This window comes from Ascaphus truei, chromosome 17, assembly GCF_040206685.1.
Source record: "Ascaphus truei isolate aAscTru1 chromosome 17, aAscTru1.hap1, whole genome shotgun sequence".
In the NCBI taxonomy this organism is placed as follows: Eukaryota; Metazoa; Chordata; class Amphibia; order Anura; family Ascaphidae; genus Ascaphus; species Ascaphus truei.
In genome coordinates this window covers 19,779,587-19,791,407 of record NC_134499.1, presented here as the reverse complement: position 1 = coordinate 19,791,407, position 11,821 = coordinate 19,779,587, and the positions used below count along the sequence as shown (strand labels likewise).

The 11,821-nt window shown below is 52.1% G+C and overlaps 1 protein-coding gene across 3 annotated transcripts in view; it reads right to left on the bottom strand.

Annotated features, from left to right (window-relative positions):
* Window positions 1-11,752, bottom strand: part of C17H3orf18 (chromosome 17 C3orf18 homolog) — a 16,659-nt gene extending 4,907 nt beyond the window's left edge. The window contains exons 1-4 of one of the 3 annotated variants that reach the window (XM_075574199.1): window positions 11,677-11,752; window positions 9,903-10,178; window positions 9,129-9,154; window positions 933-1,062 (exon numbers count right to left, since the gene is read on the bottom strand). In XM_075574199.1, the coding sequence (XP_075430314.1) occupies window positions 933-1,062; window positions 9,129-9,154; window positions 9,903-10,076 (330 nt within the window). In that variant the 5' untranslated portion in view covers window positions 10,077-10,178; window positions 11,677-11,752. The other 2 variants (XM_075574200.1, XM_075574198.1) reach the window with 2 other exon arrangements.
* Between the last annotated feature and the right edge of the window lie 69 nt (window positions 11,753-11,821).

Below are 11,821 nucleotides of genomic sequence, written 5' to 3'. Positions count from 1 at the left end.
GCAGAGCACCGCCTTACCAGCATTTTTTGTCCTTCTTTCAAATACGCACTCATCACGCCAATTCTCAATACACCCTCACTTGATTCAGACTCTGTCTAACTACCACCCTCTCTCTCTTCTCCCCTTTGCCTTCAAGACACTTGAGCGACTTGTATACAACTGCCTGACTCACTTTCTCTCCTCCAACTCCCTGCTTGACTCTGGCTTCTGTCCTCTACACTCCATGAGAAAGTTCTTAACGGGCTGATACAGCCATCTTTGATCCTGGCAAACCTCATCCTGGACTTTGTAATTGGCTACGCCTGTTCTAGGGCTTTAAATAGGAGTCAGTTACTCCCAGTCCCGGCCCGAGCATGGAATTCTACCCCATGTGTTCCTGGACCCAATGCGTGCCTTGTTCCTGTGTATTCCCTGCTGCCGACCCCCGCCTGTGACCCCGACCTTGCACCTCTGCCGCCTGTCTTGACCTCTACCTGCATCTCGACTACGATGTACTCTAACAGGACTGTTCCCTGGCTCAGTGATCACATACCCCTACCTCAGCTCTGTGGGTCCACTTCCTATCGGAGACGAGCTTCATTATACTCACAGCTAAGTCGAAGGGTCACTTCTCCCTACTAATTCTCCATGATCTCTCTGCTGCCCTAGATCACCCTTTCTCCTGTACACTCTCCACTCTATTGGCCTATGTGATGCAACCCTCTCCTGGCTCACGTCCTATCTATCCAACCGCTCCTTCAGTGTTTCCTTCTGTGGTATCTCCTCCTCTTCACTGCCTCTTTCTGTTGGGTTCCCACAAGGCTGTGTCCTTTCCCGGGTGTTGTATGTTACACGCACACACCTTTCCCGGGTGTTGTATGTTACACGCACACCTTTCCCGGGTGTTGTATGTTACACGCACACCTTTCCGTGGTGTTGTATGTTACACACACCTTTCCGTGGTGTTGCAAGTCCGTGGTTGGGTCCCTGTTGGGCTCCAGCAGTTCCTGCTCCAGATCTTCACGCTCCTCTCCTGGGTCAAAGTTATACATCGGCATTAACTGGTGTCTGAGCTTCTCCAACCTGGGAGGGGGGGGGGAGAGTGGTTGAAGATGGGCAACAAGAGTAGGGGAGTAGGGAGAGGAAATGGGTGCAGTAGAGAAAGGGGCAGAGACAAGTTTGTTAGAAGCTGTACTTACAATGACTGTGTACAGTACAGGGGGGGAGCAGGAGAGAGGTGCGGCACGGCGACAGATGGAGGAGAGAGAAAGAAGTGGAGCAGAGAGAGGGGGAGATGAGGGTGAAGAGAGTGACAGGAGGTAGAGAAATGAGAGAGAGATGGGGGGGAGAGAGAGTGAAAGAGCTATGTTACGAGAGAGCGAGAGGGAGGGAGAGAGAGAAGGAGAGAGGGGGGCATTGATAGAGGAAGAGACAAGGGAAGGAGAGGGAGGGCAGATGAGATGACAGATAACTTCTTGTGGAAGGCATTTAATCCCAAATAAACTCTTCTGTACAATCAGTACATTTCCCAACAGCAAAAGTGTAACAGCCCCAGGACTGACCCGGAACGAGTCGGAGATCAAATGTCTGCTGTATAAAGACCACCTGATCAGTTTATCTCCCACTGCAGGGGTAACTAATCCTACTGCAGGGTTAGTCCCAGTCCTGGGCCCTACAGGGGTAACTAATCCTACTGCAGGGTTACTCCCAGTCCTGGGCCCTACAGGGGTAACTAATCCTACTGCAGGGTTACTCCCAGTCCTGGGCCCTACAGGGGTAACTAATCCTACTGCAGGGTTACTGCCCGTCCTGGGCCCTACAGGGGTAACTAATCCTACTGCAGGTTTACTGCCCGTCCTGGGCCCTACAGGGGTAACTAATCCTACTGCAGGATTACTGCCCGTCCTGGGCCCCTACAGGGGTAACTAATCCTACTGCTGGATTACTCCCAATCCTGGGCCCTACAGGGGTAACTAATCCTACTGCAGGGTTACTCCCAGTCCTGGGCCCTACAGGGGTAACTAATCCTACTGCAGGGTTACTCCCAGTCCTGGGCCCTACAGGGGTAACTAATCCTACTGCAGGATTACTGCCCGTCCTGTCCCTACAGTGGTAACTAATCCTACTGCAGGGTTACTCCCAGTCCTGGGCCCTACAGGGGTAACTAATCCTACTGCAGGATTACTGCCCGTCCTGTCCCTACAGGGGTAACTAATCCTACTGCAGGATTACTGCCCGTCCTGGGCCCTACAGGGGTAACTAATCCTACTGCAGGATTACTCCCAGTCCTGGGCCCTACAGGGGTAACTAATCCTAATGCAGGATTACTCCCAGTCCTGGGCCCTACAGGGGTAACTAATCCTACTGCAGGGTTACTCCCATTCCTGTCCCTACAGGGGTAACTAATCCTACTGCAGGGTTACTCCCAGTCCTGTCCCTACAGGGGTAACTAATCCTACTGCAGGATTACTCCCAGTACTGGGCCCTACAGGGGTAACTAATCCTACTGCAGGATTACTCCCAGTACTGGGCCCTACAAGGGTAACTAATCCTACTGCAGGATTACTCCCAGTCCTGGGCCCTACAGGGGTAACTAATCCTACTGCAGGGTTACTGCCCGTCCTGTCCCTACAGGGGTAACTAATCCTACTGCAGGATTACTCCCAGTCCTGGGCCCTACAGGGGTAACTAATCCTACTGCAGGATTACTGCCCGTCCTGGGCCCTACAGGGGTAACTAATCCTACTGCAGGATTACTGCCCGTCCTGGGCCCTACAGGGGTAATTAATCCTACTGCAGGATTACTGCCCATCCTGGGCCCTACAGGGGTAATTAATCCTACTGCAGGATTACTGCCCATCCTGGGCCCTTGTGGCAGGACGGCCTGTAGCCGAGGTCAGGGAACAGTCCACACGTATAGTTTCAGGATAAATAAAAACGTTCAGTGGCTTTATTTCTCCACAGTAACATAACATGCGGGTACACTGTCCCTTTAACAAAATAAATCCTGCTCCACTTTGGGAGAAAAACTGACTAATAACACAGCAGACCTATCTAGCAGGCTGGCTGGCGAAACCAGAACCAAACCATAAGGGTACTTTAAGCAGTCAGTAAACAAATGAATAATCCTTACTTTAGTTGAAGTAGTCTTTGGTGAAATCCCTCTGGCTAAGGGCTCACGCAGCAGTGTGCTTCTCTCTCTCTCTCTCTCTCTGGCAGCTACTGCCAGTCACATGATCCTTATCTACCTTGCTGTCTCTCAGGTGTCAGCTAAAGAGTTCTGATTTCCTAACTTCCACCTGAGTTAACCCTTATGAGTGCTGGATGAAGCACTCAGACATATGTCTCCCAGGCGTAACTGATAGGAGTTGACTTCACTCTGTCACATACCTCCCGTTTGTGTGTGGCTAGTGTCCCACACGGCTGAAGCCTGACCCTCTACTCCTTCCCTTGACAAAAAATCAGCATTTCCATGGTCCTTTCCAGGTCTATGCTGAATATCAAAAGAGAAGGGTTGGAGGGCAATATACCACCTGGTCAACCTTGGATTTGTGTCCTTCATGGTGTTTAACCACTTCAAGGGCGCATGGTCAGTGACCAGGGTGAAGTGTACTCCGGCGAAATAATGTCTCAAGGCCTCAATTGCCCATTTTACAGCGAGGCACTCCTTCTCAATAACGGAATACCTCACTTCCCTTGGGAACAGCTTCCGGCTGATGAACAGTATGGGGTGTTCAACACCATCAAATTGCTGAGACAGCACTGCTCCCAGTCCTACCTCTGAGGCATCCGTCTGGATGATGAAGGGCTCTTTAAAATCTGGGCTCCGAAGAGCGGGGCCCTCTGACAAGCACTTTTTTAGCATGTCAAAGGCGTCTTGGCACTCCCAAGACCATTTAACTTGGGTCGGGGCACTCTTTTTTGTCAGATCTGTTAGGGGTGCAGATATTTCTGAAAAATTGGGGATAAACCGCCGGTAATACCCTGCTAACCCCAGAAGGGAGCGGACCTGTGTCTTTGTCTGTGGGGTGGGGACTTCCTTTATGGCGGCCACCTTGCTAGCTAGTGGCCTTACTATCCCTCCCCCAACGGCATAGCCCAAGTACTTTGTAGTGGATTTACCCAGGGCACATTTTTTGGGATTTGCAGTGAGCCCTGCTTCTCTTAAGGACGCTAGGACTGCCCTTAACCTTTTTATATGAGACTGCCAGTGTCTGCTATAGATGACAATGTCATCCAAGTAGGCCGCGGCATATGCCCTATGGGGTTGTAGTACCTTGTCCATTAACCTTTGGAACGTGGCTGGAGCCCCATGTAACCCAAATGGCATAGTGACGAATTGGTATAAACCGAGAGGGGTGGCGAAGGCAGTTTTGCATTTGGATTCTTCCGCTAGAGGTATCTGCCAATATCCTTTCGTGAGATCTAGGGTGGAGATATACTCTGCTTTACCAAGCGAATCAAGCAATTCATCCACCCTAGGCATTGGATATGCATCAAATCTGGATACAGCATTTACCTTTCGCAGATCCACGCAAAACCTCACCTTCCCATCTGGTTTAGGGACCAACACGATAGGGCTACACCATTCGCTGTGGGACTCCTCGATCACGCCCAATTCCAACATGTCTATTATCTCCCTCTCTACCAGGTCTTTTCGGCCCTCTGGCAATCTATAGGGACGGGACCGTACTTTTACGCCAGGTTCTGTCTCAATCCTATGGGACACTAAATCAGTCTGCCCTGGCAGCTCAGAAAAAACATCTGGGAACTGGTCACATACATCAAGTAGGTCTGACCTTTGTTCCGTTGTTAACTGCCCTCCCATGGGAACCTGATGGTCATCGTACGTACTACCCTTTGGAAGCTTTGGACCCAAATCCGTCTCTCCTTCCCGAGGGTGAATGAACAGCGATCTCATCGTTTTCCAGGGTTTCAGGAGGTTCACGTGGTAGATTTGTTTACCCTTCCTGGACCCTGGTTGAGAGATCTCATAGTTCACCTCCCCGGTGCGGCGGAGAACTTGGAAAGGACCCTGCCACTTCGCAAGGAGTTTACTCTCTGATGTCGGTAGTAGTAGCATCACTTGGTCCCCAGGTTGGAAGACCCTCAAGCGAGCATTTTGGTTGTACTGCCTCTCTTGACGTTCTTGAGCAGATTTGAGGTTTTCCTTCGCAAACCGACCTATCATGTCTAGGCGGTTTCTAAGGTCTATGACATACTGAAGGGTATTCTTGGAGGGGGAGGGCTCCTCCTCCCAGGATTCCTTCAGTAGGTCGAGAATACCCCGAGGTTGGCGTCCATATAGGAGCTTAAACGGGGAGAAGCCTGTGGATGATTGGGGAACTTCTCGTACCGCAAACAACAGGAAAGGGAGAAGTTCATCCCAAGCTCGCTTTTCAGTGTCCACAAACTTCCTAAGCATAGTTTTTAAAGTACGGTTAAACCTCTCTACCAATCCATCAGTCTGAGGATGGTAGACCGAGGTCCGGACGGATTTTACCTCCAATAACTTCAGGACATCCTGCATTAACTTTGCCATGAAATTTGTTCCCTGGTCAGTTAACATTACTTGGGGAAGTCCTACCCTAGAAAACAGTTCTAACAGCCTGTGAGCAACCTGTTTAGCAGTGGCTGATCTCAGAGGGAAGGCCTCAGGATACCTGGTGGCATAATCAACAACAACGAGTATAAATTTATGTCCCTTCGCAGAGGGTTCTAAAGGTCCGACCAGATCTACCCCAATTCTCTCGAATGGGACGGCTACCAAGGGCAGAGGAACCAAAGGAGCCGGCTTCTGTCCTTTTTGGCTAGTTAACTGGCATTCAGGACATGTCTCGCATAGTTTCATGATGTCACCATGTATGCCTGGTCAGTAAAACCGGGACGAGATGCGGTCCGTGGTCTTATCTCTGCCCAAATGACCACCCCATGGGAGAGTATGGGCTAGGGTAAACACTGTTTTCATCAACCCTTTAGGGACTAGCATCTGTCGAATGACCTCCCCTGTTTGTGTAACCTTATTCACACGAATAGTATGTCATTCAACAGTTCAAAATGTGGAAACACTTTTACACCTTGTTCATCTATTATCTTGTTGTTGACCTGTACCACCTTCTCATATTGTCTAGCCAGAGCTGGGTCCTCCCTCTGCCTCTGACGGAAGTCAGGAAGATCCAGGTCTGGCAACACTCCCGTATCTATCTGTTCCCCACCCTGGTCATCCCCGGCCATGACCTGCAGTCCTTTGGGCTGACTAATGTTACCAAAAGTCCCAGCCTTTCTTAACCAGTCCTCTTTTTCCGCACGTCTCTGTTTACATGTCTTTGGGACATGGTGTCTACGGGGGAAAATCTCTGGGGAAAAAGGGAACAAGTCTCCGGGCTTCTCCGGTACCAGAGAAGTAGGCTCCGTAGGAGTAGGGGCCAACAATGTTTCGAGGTAGGGCCAGTCTCGGCCAAGTAGAACAGGAGCAGGTAGCCAGGGAGCAACTCCCACTAGTAGGCTAGCCTCTTGATCCTGGATACGCAGTGTAACGTTCGCCGTCGGGTATCTCTTTGTATCCCCATGGATACACTCGATATTCCAAGGAGAGTCATAAGATAGTCTATTGCTTGGAATTAGGCCCTCTAGGATCAGGGTTTTTCCAGAGTCCGAGTCCAGCATGGCGTTTACTTTTGTCCCCTCCAGAGATGCTGGGAGTAACCACGGATTGTGGTCCCCTCGGAGACAAGCTGTGGCAGTGGTTCTGCCATATGAACAGTCCATTTCCTCATCTCCTGAGTCCGCAAACTCGGTCGTCCGCGGAAGCTCTCGACGGGGCTCGGTGTTTGGACCTCTCCGTTGTTGGATGGGGTCCTCCCTTCTGGTTGGTGGGGTTATCCTCTCCACCGGGTGGGTGACAGGAGTCCAGGTTCTCGGGGAATACTGTGGGTGGCGGCCTCCCTTGAGTGATCCAGTGGCCTCGGACCCAGGATGGGCGTCTCTGCGGGAGTTTGTACCAGGAACCCTCCGAGATGGGAAAGGGTCTTCCGATCGGGTTGACTGGATCTCCCGAGCTGGTGGGTTGTAGATCCCTCAATTGTCTGCTCTCCTGCCTCTAGTATCACCGGAAGCAACTGGTGTTTGCACCGGCCGTTCCAAGCTATCCTGTTGGGTGTCGTCGCCCAGGAAGTTTTCCACCAAGCGGACCGCTGAATCCAGGGAAAATGCAGCTTGTCTTTTTATCCAGGAGCGGGAGGAGGGGGGCAGTATCTGTATGAACTGCTCGAGCACAAACTGTTCAAGGATCTCTGCCTTGTCATGTTTTTCCGGTTGTATCCACCTGGCACATAAGTCTACTAAGCGGTGGGCTACGACCCGGGGTCTGTCTCGGTTTGTATATTTGACTGTCCGGAACCGCTGTCGGTAGGTCTCTGGCGTGAGGCCTAGGCGATCCAGAATAGCAGCCTTTAGTTTCTGATAGTCCATTGCCTCGTCCGCTGGAAGAGCCTGGTAGGCTGCCTGAGCTTCCCCTATGAGGAGTGGAGCCAGAGTCGTTACCCAGCGATCAACTGTCCAGCCGTGGGCCGTGGCTCCCCTTTCAAAAGTGAGGAGAAATGCCTCTGGGTCTTCATTTGGCTTCATTTTAGGCAGCATCACCGGTGGGTTATTTGGAATCCCTGGTCTGCCTGGGGTTGGGCCTTCGACCAGCAGTTGGAGTAGCTTTTCCTCTCGCCGGGCCTGTTGCTCATCTTGCTGGGCTTGTCGCTCTGCTTGCTTCTCTGCTAGCTGGAGCTGTTGCTCAAGGAACTGAGAAAAAAAATTCTCCATTTTTTTTTTGTGTGGCCCTTCAGATACAGGGGCCGTCCGACATCCCACTTCTGACACCACCTGTGGCAGGACGGCCTGTAGCCGAGGTCAGGGAACAGTCCACACGTATAGTTTCAGGATAAATAAAAACGTTCAGTGGCTTTATTTCTCCACAGTAACATAACATGCGGGTACACTGTCCCTTTAACAAAATAAATCCTGCTCCACTTTGGGAGAAAAACTGACTAATAACACAGCAGACCTATCTAGCAGGCTGGCTGGCTAAACCAGAACCAAACCATAAGGGTACTTTAAGCAGTCAGTAAACAAATGAATAATCCTTACTTTAGTTGAAGTAGTCTTTGGTGAAATCCCTCTGGCTAAGGGCTCACGCAGCAGTGTGCTTCTCTCTCTCTCTCTCTCTGGCAGCTACTGCCAGTCACATGATCCTTTATCTACCTTGCTGGCTCTCAGGTGTCAGCTAAAGAGTTCTGATTTCCTAACTTCCACCTGAGTTAACCCTTATGAGTGCTGGATGAAGCATTCAGACATATGTCTCCCAGGCGTAACTGATAGGAGTTGACTTCACTCTGTCACAGCCCTACAGGGGTAACTAATCCTACTGCAGGATTACTCCCAGTCCTGTCCCTACAGGGGTAACTAATCCTACTGCAGGATCACTCCCAGTCCTGGGCCCTACAGGGGTAACTAATCCTACTGCAGGATTACTGCCCGTCCTGGGTCCTACAGGGGTAACTAATCCTACTGCAGGATTACTCCCAGTCCTGGGTCCTACAGGGGTAACTAATCCTACTGCAGGATTACTCCCAGTCCTGGGCCCTACAGGGGTAACTAATCCTACTGCAGGATTACTCCCAGTACTGGGCCTACAGTGGTAACTAATCCTACTGCAGGATTACTCCCAGTACTGGGCCCTACAGGGGTAACTAATCCTACTGCAGGATTACTCCCAGTCCTGTCCCTACAGGGGTAACTAATCCTACTGCAGGATTACTGCCCGTCCTGTCCCTACAGGGGTAACTAATCCTACTGCAGGATTGCTCCCAGTCCTGTCCCTACAGGGGTAACTAATCCTACTACAGGATTACTCCCAGTCCTGTCCCTACAGGGGTAACTAATCCTACTGCAGGGTTACTCCCAGTACAGGGCCCTACAGTGCATCTGTGCCCACATCACCCAATGTGTTTTGTACTTTCCTTTGGATTAACTCTTTCTGGGTTTTACTTTTTGGCAGAAAAATATACAAAATGTAATTGTAATAAAGTATCGTTGTACTTGTGAGAGAGAGCGGGGCACAGGGGGGGCACACGGGGCACACGGGGGCACACAGGGCTCACCTCTTCTGTTTCCTGATGTACAGAACCTGGAGAGAGACAGAAAGAGAAACACAGAGAGTGAGAGAGACAGAAAGAGAGAGTGAGACAGAAAGAGAGAAAGGAGACATTGAGAGAAATAGGGAAATGGGAGATAGCAAAGGAAGGAAGGAAGGAAGATGTCTGTGTTGTGACACGTGGTTGGGTAATTGTGACACGTGTCCCTCTAGGATCATATCACTTGCCCCGGTCGGGCTATGCCACGGGCGCCCCGGTCAGGCTATGCCACGGGCGCCCCGGTCCGGCTATGCCACGGGCGCCCCGGTCCGGCTATGCCACGGGCGCCCTGGTCCGGCTATGCTACGGGTGCCCTGGTCCGGCTATGCCACGGGCGCCCCGGTCAGGCTATGCCACGGGCGCCCTGGTCCGGCTATGCCACGGGCGCCCTGGTCCGGCTATGCTACGGGTGCCCTGGTCAGGCTATGCCACGGGCGCCCTGGTCAGGCTATGCCACGGGCGCCCCGGTCCGGCTATGCCACGGGCGTCCCGGTCCGGCTATGCCACGGGCGCCCCGGTCCGGCTATGCCACGGGCGCCCCGGTCCGGCTATGCCACGGGCGCCCCGGTCAGGCTATGCCACGGGCGCCCCGGTCAGGCTATGCCACGGGTGTCCCGGTCCGGCTATGCCACGGGCGCCCCGGTCGGGCTATGCCACGTGCGATCTGTTAGGTTATGTGACGGGCGCCTCTGCTGTACATGTCTGGTGTGGGTCGGTGCGATGCTCTGCAGGGTCACACACCATTGCGACAGCCAGTCCGATGACAGTGAAGATGCCAAGTGCCAGCAGCCAGGTGCCCCCGGAAGTTGCCACGTCAGGTTTTGCCCCATTGGTACCGTTATAAGAGGGGTTATCTGCACCAGGTTCTGAGGCGACCCCCCCATACAGAGGGGGCAGGACGCTGCAGTTACTCATGTCAGGTACTGTGAGCCCACTGTACCCGTCACCAGCAGCAGCACCAACTCACACATCCCGCACTGCACCCTGCCAGGAGGGGAGTAACATCCCGAATATACCCTGCGAGGAGGAGAGTAACACCTCAAATATACCCTGCGAGCAGGAGAGTAACACCCCGAATATACCCTGCGAGGAGGCGAGTAACACCCCAAATATACCCTGCGAGGAGGAGTGTAACACCCCAAATATACCCTGCGAGGAGGAGAGTAACCCCTCAAATATACCCTGCGAGGAGGAGAGTAACACCTCAAATATACCCTGCGAGCAGGAGAGTAACACCTCAAATATACCCTGCGAGGAGGCGAGTAACACCCCGAATATACCCTGCGAGGAGTGTAACACCCCAAATATACCCTGCGAGGAGGCGAGTAACACCTCAAATATACCCTGCGAGGTGGCGAGTAACACCCCAAATATACCCTGCGAGGAGGAGTGTAACACCCCAAATATACCCTGCGAGGAGGAGTGTAACATCCCAAATATACCCTGCAAGCAGGAGAGTAACAACCCGAATATACCCTGCGAGGAGAGTAACACCTCAAATATACCCTGCAAGGAGGAGAGTAACACCCCAAATATACCCTGCGAGGAGGAGAGCAACATCCCAAATATACCCTGCACTGCACCCTACGAGAAGAGCAACACCCCAAATATACCCTGCGAGAAGCGCAACACCCTAAATATACCCTGCGAGGAGAGCAACACCCCAAATATACCCTGCGAGGAGAGTAACACCCCAAATTTACGCCACACTGTACCCTGCGAGGCGTTAAACTCCCAAATATACCCCACCCTGCGAGGAAAAGAGCAACACCCCAAATATACCCCACCCTGCGAGGAAGAAAGTTAACACCCCAAATATATCCCATACTGCACCCTGCTAGGAGTAACCCCAAATATACCCCACGCTGCACAATGCCAGGAGAGTAACACCCCAAACATACCCCACACAGCAGCACCCTGCAAGGAGAGTACCCCCCCCAAATATGCCCCAAACTACACCCTGTAGACTAGAGAATGATTTAACCGCCTCACCTATGATTTGCCCCAGGGGAGGGGGCATTTTGGAGTATTTGCCACAGAAAGGGTGGAGGATCAGAGACTATTTGCCCTGTGGGGTAGATCGGGAAATATTTGCCTGGGGGAGTCAGGAGTATATGCCCTGGGGGGGGGGGGGTCGGGGAGTATTTGCCCCAGAGGCAGATTAGGGTATATTTGCCCGAGGGATTAGGGTATATTTTCCCGAGGGATTAGGGTATATTTGCCCCAGAGGGATTAGGGTATATTTGCCCCAGAGGTAGATTAGAGTATATTTGCCCCAGGGGTAGATTAGGGTATATTTGTCTCAGGGGTAGATTAGGGTATATTTGCTCCAGGGGTAGATTAGGGTATATTTGCCCCAGAGGTAGATTAGGGTATATTTGCCCCAGGAGGGGACCTGGGAGTATTTGCCCAGGGTGGATTTGAGAATAGCGGATTATTTGCCCAGTGGAGGGTAGATTGGGAAATATTTGCCCCAGGGGGCAGATCAGGGAGTATTTTCCCCGGCGGGGGGTACCTTCTTATGGTAATTGGGGGATCTTCTTGTGATAGGATGCTTGGCCCCGCCCTGTCAGCCGTTCTCCCCTCTAATTGGACGGCGGGGAATGACTTATCCAGCTCGCGTTTGGTCCGTCTGCCTGTCACTCAGGGGAAGGTGACGC